Raw genomic sequence first — 16,942 nt, forward strand, 5'->3', positions numbered from 1 at the left:
GTCACCGATTCTATAATTATAGCCTCTGGAGAAACTGTGAGACGTCTAGGGGAAGAGGAGTGTTCATTAGAAATAAGGCAGTTCAATCTTCAAATTCTTTATAATCCTCTGCAATAAAAATGTTAGAATTTTAGTGAACAAATCGATTCCGAATCTATGAGTTTACTTTTTTACTGCAAGCTTTTAAATTCATCATCTGTTCTCACAACTTTTCGATGAATCATTGTGTAGAAATACAGCTTTCAATATCAAAATTCAGTGTGTCTGTGTAAAACTAAAAATCCTTGATAATCATAGCATGATTACAGAGAATTTGGTGAAGGGCTAGAACATTCAGATATTCAAAGACAGAGACTGAGGGAAGCAATGGAAAGAGATTCAGTTGTGCTGGTGGGTAACACTGACCTCGTGTTTGTGGTAAGTGGGGTGGATGCAATCCCACCTGGAGACGTTCATCCCCACACTCAGGAGGACATGTGCCCATCCTCACCGCCTGACTGCAGATTCCTGGATGTATGTAGTTGTGCTCAGATTGATTAAAGGGGAAACAAACACCCCATTTTCCATCTCACATAACCAGCTGTGATTGGGCTTCTCTTTAATATACTCTCTCACTGCTAAAGAAATTGAGTTGTTTTTTGGTTTTTTTTTTTTTTTTTTTGCCAACTTCAAACGAGCTAACAGTTATGACTAAACAAAAAGCAAAACACTTTGAATACAACAGCTGTGCCAGGAAAGAAAGAAAAATATTAAAATCTGAGGAGACGGTATAATTTCTGCATTAATTTGAGATTTTTTTGGCACTATCAATACATTTGGTAAGTTTGAAAAGCCATTGTGGCAACGTTAACATATATTAAAATGTTCATACATTCCAACTTTAAGTGTAAATTTAACTTCCAGCAAATAAATATCATAGCTGGTTTTGGCTTCTGTTGGTATTTTGATTTTCTTATTAATTGGTTTCTTTTTTTTTTTCTGATTTTTTAGTTGATTGCAACATGCTCAAGTAGACTTTCTAGTCGATTGCCCAAATTCCAACAGGAATTGGTTTATAAATTGGTTCCAACTGGAACTGGTCATTTGGAATTTCCAGCACGGGAAATTATTTTATATGTGCCTTGATAAGTACCCTAAATTACAAATTGATGTGTCTAAATCTAATGAAGAAAACAAAAGGTACTGTTATGTAAATGTTGCACTTAAAAATATCTATATGATTGGGCATCTAATATCCATCTAGACTTAAGGGCATAATGTACATTTTTTTTTTTTTGCCCCTTTTTGGCATCAATGACAGCAGCCCATAAGCACAGTGAATACTGTGCTGTACTTGCCAAGTTAAGATGACTGGTTGTATCCTAGCAGTGCTATGGCAAATTATCAACAGATGAATTTTTGTTTGTTTCTTTAGACTCAAAGCCTATGTCGAGAGTCATGGCTATATCCCCCAGGCGATCCTCGGTTCCTGTGAGGTTTGTAAGTGTCCTGGTAGGAGTCAGGGTAATCTTCTTCCACAAGAGGGTAATGATCTCGGCTATGCTGGGAACTGGAAGACAAGCGGTTCCTACTCTTCCGAGCCCTTTCATTGTGGTAATTTTCATCAGAGGTCATTAGACTTCGTCTTTCAATTGGAGAGTTCTCTGTGGAGTGGTTGCTGTGCCTCATACGCTGACTCTAAAAATATCAGATGGTTCACTGGTTAAATCATATCAGCTTCCTTTAACTAGAACATGTACATGTACGCACAACATGTAGACTCTGTACCATAAGATGCTTTACATCCGACTTAATAAAACAGTTTGATACACAAACAGTCTGCTCGAAATATCTGGTCTCATGTATTTGGGATACAACATGCAAAGATGCCAAAGTGCTGACAGTTTATGAATTTAATTACATAATGCTGCATAATTATGCTTCTTATTAAACATATAGAATTAAGAGTTAACTGCTGAATGGAACTTAGTGTATTTAGGAGGGCTTAATAATTCCACTTCTATTGCAAAAATGAGGATTATTTTACCACTGGGAAACAAGTTAAAGTTCAGAAGAGCATCTGTTATTTTATTCCTCTCTTGAACCGATAAAATCTTTCTCCTCCTAAAGTCACACGCTTCATCTTTATCTAGCTGAATGTTCCTTATACCTTTTAAAAATATTATAATGAAATGATGATTTGTGCTGCCCATAAAATAATGTGTTTCTGCATCCTACATAAATGTAAGACTCAGCAAAGTTCTCTCCAAAGAAGTACACGGTAATTATGGAGCCAGCCAATTGATACATTTCCAATTCTTGCCTCCTCAACTGAAATGTGCTGCAAAAATAATCTTCAGATAGAAATTCCCCTATAACCATTAATTGAAATTAGTATCTTCAGACACTTAGCTGAGCACTCAGGAAACGCTATCAACTTTTTTCTTCAAATGATGGGAAAACACGTGTCACAGATGTGTCTGCTTAGGTAGGTCTCCGCAGTTCAGAAACAGGATCCTGAAGACACCACAGACCCAGATACATTTCCTCTCAAGGACACTCCCCTTCACGCAGCAGGAAATTCAGTCAACAGCCATAGCTTGAGTCTTTAACTCCCACCAGGAGTCTAACAACTAAGTGCCCATGGTTACCAAGAGAATTAGGCCGCAGGATAAAGGGTACCACATTAACTCAAGTGACACGGGGAGAACAACTCGAGGTGGATGTCTTAGAGGCGGTAAGTCAAGAGTGTTATTTTCATAAACGGATTGGAACATTTCATTCCCACCTACATTACAGAAGCGTATTGCTGAATCCATTTCTCATTCTACAGTGTACAATTTGGAGCCAGCCCGAACTAGTCAGTGGAAAAGCCACACTCAGATCAGCACGCAGCCAGTGAAGCCAGGTGAGTCCTGGTGACCACATGTGTATTGCGTATTACAATAGCAAGTTCAATTCCAGACTCAAAAGTCATTCACTTATATGGCAGTTTTTTACTCACCAAGATGCAATTTTGTGAAAGAGTAATATAATTATAATCACATTTCACAGTGCCATTTATTGCAGAGCGAACGCGACATGATTTACAATCATGACTATCATTATCACTCAATACAAAACTAGGCGCGATGCAAGAGGGCTCGACTGACTATGCATTACTCAGTCAGCTGGGGATTTGGCCACATTCCAGCAGCTGCTTGGTAAATGGTAATTATAATTGATGGAGGAAGGCGAGATTCACGTGGTATCGTAGTGCCTCTGGCTCCCCACATCCAGCTCTGAGGGCAGTACTAGCACAGCAGGAGAGAGGGCCTCAGCCTCCTGCACTCACCTCAGCTTCTCTAGATCACACCTGAAGTAGCCGCTGACCAAGGTGGGCCCCCACCCAGCCCTGAAAACTCAGGTATCCGAACACAGTTTCCAAACAGGGTGACTCGACTCATGCGCACATTCTGTTTGGGAAAGCTAGGGGGCCGGCCCAGCGGCCTGTGGGGCGGGATGAGGTAAGGCAGCCGGAGGGTCATCTGTCCCACCTGTCTTACGCAGCTGGCCACGCGCCTGACAGTGCCACCGTTGTGTAATCCTAAAGAAGTGATGTGAGCGGTAACAGACAATTGCATGGTAGGTAGTAAATTTCTTAGCAGGGTTTAAACATAGGAGGGATTGATTTATCTAAGTAAAAGCCATTATAAACTAACAGAGAGCAAAGTTCTAAGGAAAAGGCCACTCCCTGGGTCACCTCGTCTAGGGCAGATCACGATTAGGTAATACTTCAGATTTTTAGTAATGCACATGATTCTGTCTTCAGATTAAGGACAATCCCAGTCTCCATCTCAGTTGAGTTTCCTATAGAATCATACATGTAAGGTTGTAAAAGCATGAGTGAAAAGTGACGCTACCTGTAACCCAGAAATCGCTGTGGGGTACGGTGAGAGTGCTGTGGAGCCCAGGTTCCTTCCAAGCAGCGGGGTCATGGGGGTGCTGCTGGTCGTGTGGGTGGCACGCCAGTACGCCTCCAGGTACTCCCCCAGATGCTCACACGCATCCTCCAGCTGATTTTCATCCAAGATAACATCAAACATTTCCTGCAGATGACAAGAAAAACCCATGTCATTCATACATTACGTTTTAGGCAATGAAACCTAAAATTCCACTTCATGCAGATAATATCGTTTCTAATTTCTAGTAGCAAATATTAAATTTGAGGGGCTGTATGGCAGTTCCTAAAGTTAAAGTCAAGTGAAGAGCTGCACAGTTAACCATGTACAAATCTGGACACTGACATAAAAATGGGAAAGCTCATTAAATATTTGGATTTTTAGAAAAGAAAGATGAGGTACACGTGAAAGTGTCCTAAGCAGAATATAGTGAAAATATATATGTATTCATATCTTTACCCATATATTCCTATGGAATAACACTTACTGAATACACCCTTTTATATACTATATAAAAGTTCTGAATTATACTTACTTCAGAATATGAGAGAAGCAAGTTAATGGCACTGAAAGAGAAGTTCCAAAAATGTTTTGGGCAATGACTGTATCATTGGAATAAATATTTCATTTCCCAAAGTAACTGTGTTAGAGGAAATAACATTTACTTACGTAATTTTTAGAATGTTTGTGAAAATGATGTTATCTGTCTCATGATAAAACAATACAGAAAGTTTAGGATTAGTAGTAGAAAACCAAATTATAGGGATTTCTGCTACCAGGAGATCATCGTGTGAAATGGTTAAAAAAGAACAAGGACTAGGAGTATTTGATAGCAGTTGTGGTGGGAGGTGGGGATGGAGGGTTCACACAAGAAGTATCTGGTGTCCATGTTTCTGTCAGTAAGAACCTTCTCCAACACCTATCCTATAATCAGGAGTTGTTCTTTTGCCCCAAAGGAGCAGAGTGGCCCCTCTGTCAATGCAGTGTGGTCGGGAACACAGACAGAATAATATACCTGGGACACAGATTCCCTGGAGGGACAGTCAGAAGACTGTGGCACCTCATAAAGAGAAAAGCCATTTCACAGGTAAGTGAAAGCACACCCCCGACTTTCAGCAGCTGAATCCACATCTTCCCTCTTGCACCACTTCTGCTGCCACCCACCTGCTCTTACAAGCTCACTTTACCAAAATAAGGAGCTTCCACTAATGAATCAAATACAGGGTTACCGCCATCAGCACTGATGCTGCAGGTGGATCGTAGGTTTATAGCAACTAGATGACTCCGAGTCGGTGGAGGGTCAGCTGACTCACTCTCATCAGTGTGAGGGCTCCCTGAAGCAGGAATCACCATGGAAACCATCTCTCTCCCAACGTTTACTTTTTGAATGTTTTCATTACATCGATCTTTACTGAACATTTTGACCCTAATTTGCGAAGCAGTTTGCAAGTCCCTGAAGCAGTGAGAAATGTTTAGGAACTAGGAAAAGAATAAGATGGTTTCAGTCTAAACCGACTGGTGCTTGAGAAGACTCAGCCAGTTCCACTCATGGGGAAACCTTTCCCCCACAGGAACATTTATTCATAGATTTCAGATGGGTTTTTGCATATTTTATTCATTCATAAAATATTTACTTGGTATCTGTTCGGCGCTAGGCGTTGCAGGTATACTGTGGCAAAGAAAACAGACATGATCCCTATGCTCAAGAAGCATGCAGTCCGGTGGGAGAGATGAGTATTACAATCCATAATACTCTATGTCACACCGGCACTTGAATTCAGAACAACAGAGACTGAACCAGTTAACATTCAGAGCTGCAGCTTAAAGTTCTGGATTTAGAAGGAGGCCCAGAGAGACATGTGAAAGTTGAACTTAGGAGTGAGGGGAAATTATGAGTAAGTCAAACAATTCTATCTGTAGAGGGAAGAGAATGAAACAGAAAAAGAGAAGCAAAGAGACCACATGGTCCAGGAGAGAATGGGAAAACAGCTAGTTCCTACATATATCCTTACAATAAAATCCTCTCTTCCACTAACGCAAATCAAGGGAGTGTCTGTCTCTGGCAATCAAAAGCCCCTGCCCCCATCAATGTAAACCACTGATGGTTATAAACATAGAATCTGAGAACTGTCCCTAGTGCTCTGATACAAACATTGTATTCTCTGATTTCTCAAGTTAACATTGCAGTGCTAACATGAGCAGAACAAGAACAGCCCCATCCCAAAGTGCGCACAGAACTCAGACAGAGGACACTGAAAGAAGAAAGAGGAAACTGGGTAACAAAGGACCACTCTGTCACTCCAGGCTAAACTCGTTCATAAACCCTAGGCTCTATTTGATCTGGAGTCTGCTGTTTACATAATGCTATTTATGTTAACTATGTTATTCAGTCACATGGGTCTCACTCTATACTGTGGGATCTCAACAATGTATAGTCTCAACAAGTCATTTTCTTGCTTTCGTGAAGCCCCAAGTTAATGAACCCTCCGGGGGAACTTGGAGTGAGAGTTCTGGCTATCACAGCCAGGACTGTAAAGCCCAGAGAGGACAAAACCAGGTAGGCAGCCCCCATTGCAAAATGTTATTTGAATGAGATTTCTATGTACATGGCTGTTCCAAATGTCACATTGTCACGGCTGCAGGCACAAACATATACTTGATTACAAGTAATGTTAATAAAGTACTTCTTTTTGTCAATGAATAGAATTTGTATATATCAGCACATGGCTGTTTGCTAAAGCCCCAATCATTTCTAGAAAACTATGCTTCTGTGTTGCAAAAAAGACAGCTATATGATGGAAGATGATTTGAAATTGCTTTTAGGCTTTCAAAAGCACAGAGCAAAGCAAATTTCAGCTTCTGAATGAATACTGACATATGTGGCTTATTTCCAAGTAAGAAGAATCTAACAGCCTAGATATCTGTGACAATTTTTCTTCTCAACTGTTTAGGAAATAACACCGCTGATTAGACCAGAGTGTTAGAAAGTGAGGATAGGGAGGAAAAATAATTTCTTTTAATTATACAAAAAGAAATTCAAAGAAAAGCAAGCCGATGAATTATGCAAGCCAGCTTTGCCAATTTTTCATAGATTTAAAGGTTCAAGCCCAGTTAGCTCCTTACTGTGCAATTCATGAGGTCTACAGCTTGGGATATGAGATCCAAAGAGCTATCTAATCAGCAGAAGATGGTGTGGGTAATGGGACAGTCACAGGCAGTGAGCAGTTACCCACTCAAAGATACCATGCCCTTGGGACAGCCGGAGGTAAAGGTAACACTGAGCTGTTTCCAAAGCACCAAACACAGCACACGCCTCTGACATTCTGCGGTGCGATATTTTCTTCAGCCGAGGTGGGCAGAAATAATATGGCTGCCAAAGTAAATAAGTAGTGAACCGAGGAGTCAAAACAAACCACCAGAAAGCCAGGCACTGTAGGTCCCCTTTCTGGATAAGCTCTTGCAGGAGAATGTAAAACTAAAGTGTTAGAAATAACAAGAGTGAAAAACATGCGTCTAGCTTATCCCGTGGTGCAGAGAATGAAAATGACAGAGAAGAAAGGGAAAGATTGAAGCTGAATAAAATGGTAATGAAGAAAATCTGCAATAGCTTTTTAAAAAATTTTAACTATTTAAAGACCTCTCTGTTTCTTGATTTGTAGAATATCACAAACTTTCCAAAGGAAGGCACTTGAATCAGAGCAACCAACCAGAGTGGTTCTGGGTACTTGGGACTATGCGTGCCAAAATCTGGATAACTGGGGAGAATGGGAGTGTTTGGTCACCCTGGTTTTTAGAAAGATGGAGCACTTTTCAGTTCCTACATTGACAATTGGAATGGGTCCCATTTACTTCTTTTACAGTCTTTTGGGAGGGAAGATAGAGAGAGGAAGTGGGCAAGTCTTTCTTTATGACTGTGAAATACGTACTTTCTAGCATAGAAGGAGAATTTCATTAAAACAAACATGATTTCTAATATGTTTTATCTAGAATTGGCTATTGAACATTTAGAAAAATTTTTTGATTAGTTTTGGGGGGGGTAATTAAGTTTGTTTGTTTGTTTGTTTGGTTAAATGGAGGTACTGGGGACTGAACCCAGGACCTCATGCATGCTAAGCATGTACTCTACCACTGAGCTTTACCCTCCCCTCCTTTTTTCAGTTAGTTTTTTTTTTGCTATTGAAAAATTTTAATAAAAAGTTGATAAAACTTAGAAATTAATTTAGCAGTTTAATCTTAACTTTTTTTTTAAGTTGGTGCATTACTGAGTATTAGCTAGCCAGGAGATTAAATATATACAAACTCTCCCATGGTATATGCATTATTTTACATTTATTCATTGTGCAGAGATAAAACCTTATGTAGTTCATCTTTCTCATTTCTAAGCGGAAAAAAGAGAATCGGGTTGGGCATACTTTTACTTCTTTGTTAACAGAATAAAGAGATCCTGAATGTGCCACCATCAAAAAAAAATGACTGGCAAGTACCATTCAATAAAATAAAATGGCTAAATGGCAAATACACAATGCTAATTATACAATGACCAGCCAATGCTTCTTTCATATCAGAATTGCATTCTTTATATTATTAAAGCTTTTGAATTCCTGAGTACTCAACTTACTGGTCAACTAGTGATAGGAAAGTCTAAGTTAAAGGGATTCTGAAAGATGTACGAGGACTTACGAGGCTAAAGGAAAGCCTACCAATAACATGGGGCTCTAGCGGTTAGTCTCAGGCACAGTTTCCACTCTAATGAGCCCAAAGGGGAAGACAATCAGAATTCCTGCCACTGATCGGTGGGGAAAACATGAAGGCAAAGAATACAGTGATTGTGATCCCTTCTAGTTCCTCTTCTTTAATGATCTGTGACTCTCATCATGAACCCAACCACATTTTCCTCCCCACACTCATCCATCAGGTCCATTCTTATTCTTTAAACAGTATAAAAATGTCTACCAGTGTTACTGTCTGCAGAAAAGGCATCCAGTGTTTTTGTTAAGTCCAAATTAATCCAATGCTTTACACCATAGTATTGGAGAGAGAGAACTATCCCTGACTCCGTATATCCAAGTTGGGTGGCTGAAATTCCTGCAACAAGAGTAGTCCCCTTGGGACTGAGAGAAACTAGATCCCATATGGCCTCGTTTCATGAAGGAATCATCTGAAATCGATCAGTGTCTTTTTCAAAAGTAATGTTACGAATTAAACCACGAACATCCAGAGTCTCTGTAATAATGAATGCACCAGTAGGGATGGCACTTTAGAAAGGTGGGTGAATCCACATGATTCTAAATAATTTAAATAAAATTACTGGAAAAGAGCAGTGGAAAATTACTACTGTGACAGCAGTACTACTGTGATAGGACATTCGGCACGATCTTTCACTTCAGAGTTCCTGTGTTTAATAGAATAAATCTGAGCCCATTCAGCAACAGAAAATGAAGACAAATCATGGAAGAGATAGAAGAGAAGGACTATGGTTACTGTAATGTTAGAGGTTTGCAAGACTCTGGAGGAGATGTGTTCCCCTCTTGCCGAGACAGTGATCAATGTCGTTTTACATGCACAGAAAAATTACAAAGAGCCAGGGTTAGCTTTTGGTAACACAAGTCAGCTTGTAATTAAGTAGGATTAAAGGATTACATTTCATTTATACATTCAATTGTCTGCCTATCTGCTCTTCTCACCATGCATTATGTAGCTCTCATTGCTTTAGAACTGGGGCAATTTGAACTTTGTGCTTCTTAAAATGTACTATTTTCACAAGATTACACTGTATAGCACAGGGAAATATACACAAAATGTTATGATAAATCACAGAGAAAAAAATGTGACAATGAGTGTGTATATGTCCATGTATGACTGAAAAATTGTACTGAACACTGGAATTTGACACAACACTGTAAAATGATTATGAATCAATAAAAATGTAAAAAAAAAATGTACTATTTTCAACTTCTCTGAAAAGGAAAAGGGTACCAATACCTGGTAGAAGCAAAATGAAATCCAATTCTATAGTGTACAGATGTATATTCCAAATGCAAATTCAGGCAATTCATATAAAAATACATATATGAAATGAGCTTGTGGGTCCTAGTTTCACAGGCCCCTTTTCTGTCTGCATCCCATCTTTTCTTCTGTGAATCCAGAGCAGGCCCAATGCCCAATGAAGGAAAGCCCTCCCTCTTCCAGAGTAGAACTGTTCCGTAGCCCATCCTCCCAGCTCATCCTTCTATCTGTAGCTGATTAAAAATGGCCACAGGTTCTTTACCACTCCCTGCATCCATCCAGATGGAGGGTTTATGTCCCCTCTGCTTGAATCTGAGCCTCTGTGACTCCTCTGACTAGCAGAATGCTATGGAAGTGATGTTGTGCCAATATCTAAGCCCAGTTTAAGGGATTGAAATACTTGCTCTTGGAGCTCTGGGTGCTGCCATGTAGGAAACCTGTTTTCCTGTTGGAGAGATCATGTGGAAAGGCCCTGAGACCACGAGGAGAGGGGGAGGAATTGGCTGAGCCAAGGTTTCTGGCCATCCCTGCTAAGGAACCAGGTCAGCCACCAGCTGAATACCACCAAGTGCTGGTTGCTTAAAGTCACTAGTTTGGGGTAGTCTGTTGTGCAGGAATAGATAACCAGAAATTTGTCCTAGAACAAAGATGACAACTTCGGTGAGCTGGCTACATTGGGACTGCCCCCTGCTTCAATAAACAAAGTCTGGCTGGAACATTTGCATTCATTTACATACTGTGTATGGCTGCTTTCCTGCTACCAAGGCAGAGTAGAGTAGTTTTGTGAATAAGAACACATGGCCCACAAAGCCTAAAATATTTACTATCTCGCCCTTCACTGAAAAAGTTTGCCGACCCCATTCTTAGAAGAAGCCTTACCCATGAACCCATGATTCTCTCTACAGGAGGAAACAGAATAACCTGTCTGTTATTCACTCTCTAAAGTCTTGCTAGACAAGAAGACAGAGATCTTAGGCTGACTGGCGAAGGCGTATGACTGTTGGAAAGCCAGTTCACCTCTCTTGGTCTCAGTTCCTCATTTGTAAAATGATCAGTCTTTCCTTAGAATTGTTCCATGGAACACTAGATCCATAGGATGCTCTGTGGAAAATGGTTCTATAGTCAAAATACAGGGGAAGCACTGTACACTACCCATCCTAATGGAGATATAAAATGCTCATTAGCATACTAAGGCCTTTGTGGTCAAGAAACCAGTCTACATATGTTTACTTAAGTGTTTTCTCAAACATTTGTGGTATCAGAGTGCATTGCCCATAACACTTGCTGATGTCACATACTGGGAAGAATACATAGGGTGGTATTTGAGGGCCCTTTTTGCTTCAACAGTCCCTGAGTTCATTTTTCCGCCTACAGAGAGTTTACTTTTTTCAATACTCTTTTAGACTTCCCTTTCTAAAGACTGCTGCCTTTAATTTCTTAGCAATGTGAGACTCCGCCAGTGTAATTTGCTGACTTTTCAGATTGGAGATGCAGTGGCTAATTAAGCAGGTTGCCAACTCTCCTAGAGGAGCTAGGAGTGATCACCTATCTTTGGATGACAAAGATAATTATGGTCTTGAAGTAAAAGTAGGGACAAATACAGATACATTTGGAGATTACTACTAGTATGTATAATTCGAAGATTTTTTCATGTATGCCAAAATAGAGTGCACAATTCCTCCTTAGCATTACAAATGCTATTCAAGTAATATCAGATGAACATGTTGAATAATGTAAAGAGCGTCTACAAAATACTAAATACAAGGTAACCTTACTTATCCAGACAGCTTGTTTAGAATTCCAGGTTTTCGGACCAATTACACAAAACCAGGGAGTGTTTATCCTGCTGAAATAATGACAGGGCAAGGCTGCCTTCCCCGTATATGAGGCTGTTGGAGATTCCTGACCTGAGGACACATCCTAAGGCAGCTCATAGTATTATCTGTATTTAAGTAGGCACATATTTTTCTTGGCTCCAGCTATTTCAGATGTAACATGTTGTATTATACATATAACTACTCAATTATCAACCATCTCAGCAGCTAAAATATATCCATTTTAGTAAGACACAAGTTATTTTCTCTAGTTATTATTAGGAATAAATGTTAATAAACTCATTCTTATAAAAAGATCAAATTAAAAAGAAACAAGTTCAATTCACCTGAAACACATTCAAGGAATTACTTACTGAGACTCCTTATAACATTATTAACCAAAACTTGTGAAGATATTAATTTAAACCAGTGGTTCTCAACCGGGAGTAATGTCTTTCCCTAAGGGACATCTGGCAATGTCTGGAGACATTTTTGGTTGCTACAACTTGGGGGTTGTTACTGGCAAGGGAAACTGCTAAACATGCCACAATGCACAGGGCTGGTGCCTAAAACAAAAAATTTACCAACCTGCAATGTCAATTGTGGAGAATCCCTTACCTAAACAAGATTTACCAAGTAGTATCTGTAAGGACATTTATAATCTAACAAATTGTTTGCCAAGAGTTGACTTAAGCAACTAGAATCTTTTTAGACTAAGCACTCCTTGAAGACAGGACAGTGCCTTTGTCTCCCCAGCACCTAGCAAGATAATAGGCCTAATGTTTAAATATTTGCTGAATGTATTTCAGTTCTCACCAAGAGATCTGATTGCAAGTGAGCTACACAGAATTGAGATGACTAAATATTTGAGTTTGCCTGATTTAACCATGGGTATCACATCCTCAGACATGCCCACATGACATTCTGTAGAAATATTTGATTTTAATGATGTCTTGAAACCATAAGGCTATTACGTGACTTGATATATCTTCTGCTTATTTGGGGGGGAAGTAATTAGGTTTGTTTATTTATTTATTTTTGGATAGACTTTATTTTTTTAGAGCAGTTTCAGGTTTACAGCAGAATTGAGCAGAAAATACAGAGTTCCCACATAGCCCTCCCCACCCACACATATATACTCCCCTATCCTCAACATCCCTCATCAGTGTGGCATATTTGGTACAATCGATGAAACAACAGGGGCACATTATTATCAACCAAAGTCCATAGTTTACATTAGAGTTCACCCTTGATGTTGTACATTCTATGGGTTTTGACAAATACACAATGACATGTAGCCATCTCTATAGTATATAGTACAGAATAATTTCATTGCCCTAAAAATGCCTTGTGCTCCATCTGTTCATTCCTCCCTCCCACCCTCTCCCCAAACCCCTGGAAATCACAATCTTTTTATTGTTTCTGTAGCTGTGCCTTTTCCAGAATGTCATTTGGTTGGAATCGTACAGTTTGTAGCCTTTTCAGACTGGCTTCTTTCACTTAGTAATATGTCTTTTTAAGTTTCTTCTATGTCTTTCATGGCTTGATCATTTTTTTTTACTGCACATGTATTTTTTAATTTACATATATGTACTGTTCATTGTTTCTAAGAATGTTTAGAGTTTTAGCTTTTTAAACTTACATAATTATCAAAGGAATAAAGCCAAACACAAAATAAGAGCTCAAAAAGATACATACACTCTGCTATTAACAGCAGCATTATTTATAATTGCCAAGATATGGAAGCATCCTAAGTGCACATCAATAGTTGAATAGATAATAGAGATGCAGCATATATATATGTATATATATATATATTTTAGACATAATATATATATATATAGTAGAATACAACTCACCCATTAAAAAGAAGGATATTTTGCCCTTTGTGGCCCTTCATTCACTTTTTTTTTCACTTCAAAAACCAGAATTTTGTAACTGGCAGAGACATTTCCATTACATCAAAAACAACAAAACACCTAGAAATAAACTTAACCAAGGAGGTTACCTATACTCTGAAAACTGAAATGACACAAAGAAATGGAAAGATTTCATCTGCTCTTGGATTGGAAGAATCAAAACTATCAAAATGGCCACACTACCCAAAGCAATCCACAGATCCAATGCAACCCCTGTCAAAATACTCGAGACATTCCTCACAGAACTAGAACAATTCCAAAATTTATAAGGAACCACGAAAGACCCCGAACAGCCAAAGCAATCTTTTGTAGGTCTCTTTTTTTTTCTCTCTCTCTCTTCTTTTTGTTCTCTTTTCTTTTGCTTTGATCACTAGAGACGGTCCTTTAACATTTGTTGTAAAGCTGGTTTGGTGATGCTGAGATCTTTTAGCTTTTGTTTTCTCCATCAAGTCTGAATGAAGAGTCTTGCTGGATACAGTATTCTTGGTTGTAAGTTTCCCCCTTGCATCACTTTCAATATATCGTGCCCCTCCCTTCTGGCCTGTAGAGTTTCTGCTAAAAAATCAGCTGATAACCTGATGGGAGTCCCCTTGTATGTTATTCGTTGCTTTTCTCTTGCTAATTTTAATATTTTCTCCTTATCCTTAATTGTTCTCCATTTGATGACTGTGTGCCTTGGTGTGTTCCTCTTTGGGTTGATTCTGTGCGGAACTCTCTGCGCTTCGAGGACTTGGGTGACTGTTTCCTTTCCCAAGTTGGGGACGTTTTCAGTTATTATCTCTCCAAAAATTTTCTCAGGTCCTCTCTCTCTCTCTTCTCTTTCTAGGACCCCTATAATGTGAATATTAGAGTGCTTCATGTTGTCCCAGAGTTCTCTTAAACTATCCTCATTCCTTTGTATTCTTTTTTTTTTTTCCTGTTCTGAAGTAGTGATTTCCACTAATCTGTCTTTTAGCTCACTGATCTCTTCTTCTGCCTCATTTAGTCTATTCTTGGTTCCTTCTAGTGTATTGTTCATTTCAGTGATTTTATTCTTCAACTCTGTTTGGGTATTCTTTATATTTTCCAACTCTTTGCTAAAAACTTCACTCTGTGCATCTGTACTCCTCTTGAGTTCTCTGAACATCTTGGCCATCATTGCTTTAAACTCTTTCTCACACAAATTTCCTATCTCCTCATCACTTATTCCTTCTTCTGGGATTTTATCTTGTGCCTTGGCCTGGAAGATATTCCTTTGCCGCCTCATATTGTCTATCTTTCTATGTGTTTGTGGATTTCTTCCACAGGCTTTGGGGTCATTGTTCTCCTATTTCTACTATCTGCTCCTGGTGGATGAGACTGGACTAGAGGCTTATGCAGGTTTCCTGGCAGGAGGAGCCAATGCCTGCCCACTGCTGGGTGAAGCTAGGTCCTGGACCTCTGGTGGGTAGGGCTGTGTCTAGAGGCCTTTGTGGCTTAGGTGGGGCTGTGTTCCCACCCTGTATGTTGTTTGGCCTGAGGCTTCCCTACAGGCTGCTGGGTGGGGCTAGGTCTTGGTGCTATGATCCAATCAAGTTGTCAGCCTCCAGGAAAGCTCATGTAGATGAACACTCCCGGAATGTCCTCCACCAGCTTTTATGTCCCCTGGGTGAGCCACAGCCACCCCCCACATCCCCAGGAGACCCTCGAAATCCAGCAGTCAGGTCTGGCCCAGGTTCCTATGAAATCACTGCCTCTGCCCTTGGACCTGGTGCACATGAATTTCTGCGTACGCTTCCCAAGCAAAGGGAGTCTCCATTTCCCCCAGTCCCGTGGGACTCCCAGAGCCAAGCCCTCCTGGCCTTCAGAACCAGATGTCCTGGGGTCTCCTTCTCTTCCCAATGCCAGGACCTGGGCTGGGGAGACTGACATGGGGCTTGGAGCTCTCACTCCTGTGGGAGGGCCTCTGCCACTTAACAAATCTTCAGCTTGTGGGTCGCCCACCTGGGGGGTATAGGGCCCAATTATATCGTGAACACGCCCCTCCTACCATCCTGCTGTGGTTCCCTCTTTACATTTCCAGTTGCAGAAGACATTTTTGCTAGGTTCCAGTCTTTTTTTGATGGTTATTTAGCATTCAGTTGCGGTTTTGTTGTAGTCACGAGGAGAGGTAAGCTCCGCCATCTTGACCAGAACTCCTCTATTTTTATTTTTTAATGGAGGTACTGGGGACTGAACCCAAGACCCTGTGCATGCTGGGCATGCACTCTACCACTGAGCTACACCCTCCCTCTCTTCTGCTTATTTTTATACTCTCCTCTTCCCTGGGCTCTACCACACTCATGATTTCAATAACATCTCTATGCTGATCACTTCCAAAATCTAGATAGAATCCGAGTGTTGGAGCTGAGAAGGGATGTTAGATACCACATCCTTTAACCTTCACCAGAGGAGATTCCTTCCACAACACTGCGGACATCGGCTCATGGAGCCCACTCCGCCCCCGCTGCTGCCTCTAGCAGAAGGCAGGGACAAGCTCTTTACTTGGAAAGCCCTCCCATTCTTGTCAACATGTGCCTTTGAGCAGACTTGTGAAACGCCTTAACCCTGGTGGGTGAGTCTGATCATTGTGTCAAATGAGATTAGACGGGCCTAACTGCTCTCAAGTCCACCCAGATCTGCTCCCAGAACTCCAGCAGATCTTAGTGCCATGCCTGGGACCTCACAGAGCCAGTGCTGCCCTCCCAGTGCAGGTCTCTACGTTGAACTCAGACCTGGCCAGTGAAACTTGAGATATTAACCCGTGCTTTTTCTTTTTGTCTTTTCCCTCTTTATTTTTCCATCACTCAAGCAGGTGGCAGCATCTGTGCTTCCTCGTCTGGTCAGGGAGGGAGGTGTCTGTGGCAGGAAATTGCCAGCTCTCCATTTCCCCTTCTGAATTTTGTGTTCCCAAAGCCTAAATTGGTTGGAAACATTTTGTGCTAATTGCCTCTGGAAACAAAAGAAGGTGGGGATGCTTTTAGATACAACAAAAGCAGAGAGGAAGTCCCTTTAATAGCAACAAGAGGGGATAAAAGGGAGATACCTCCCTTCCCTCAGACAGAGAAGGGAGCTCTCTTGCCAAAGCCCCAGAGAGCAGGGGCTATGTGTCTCCCTGCCTTGCCAAAGACCCCCTGTTACGGATGAGGTCTGACGCAGCCGGGCATCCATCCTTAAGGAGTACGTGGATTTGGTTAATGGTTGTCTGAATTGGAACTCTTCCCCTCACTCCCTCAACTTCCGTGACAACACCACCCTTACCACTTGGAGTCTTTGTTCTGTCCTG

General features: G+C 40.7%; 1 protein-coding gene across 1 annotated transcript in view; it reads right to left on the bottom strand.

Moving 5' to 3' along the window:
- Window positions 1-1,101: 1,101 nt before the first annotated feature.
- The window catches only part of CACNB4 (calcium voltage-gated channel auxiliary subunit beta 4), a 220,768-nt gene continuing 204,927 nt past the window's right edge, over window positions 1,102-16,942 (bottom strand). The window contains exons 13-14 of the mRNA XM_072962068.1: window positions 3,882-4,067; window positions 1,102-1,677 (exon numbers count right to left, since the gene is read on the bottom strand). Coding sequence (XP_072818169.1) covers window positions 1,417-1,677; window positions 3,882-4,067 — 447 coding nt within the window. The 3' untranslated portion in view covers window positions 1,102-1,416. The remainder of the gene's footprint in view (window positions 1,678-3,881; window positions 4,068-16,942) is intronic.

This window comes from Vicugna pacos, chromosome 5, assembly GCF_048564905.1.
Source record: "Vicugna pacos chromosome 5, VicPac4, whole genome shotgun sequence".
Classification (NCBI taxonomy): Eukaryota; Metazoa; Chordata; class Mammalia; order Artiodactyla; family Camelidae; genus Vicugna; species Vicugna pacos.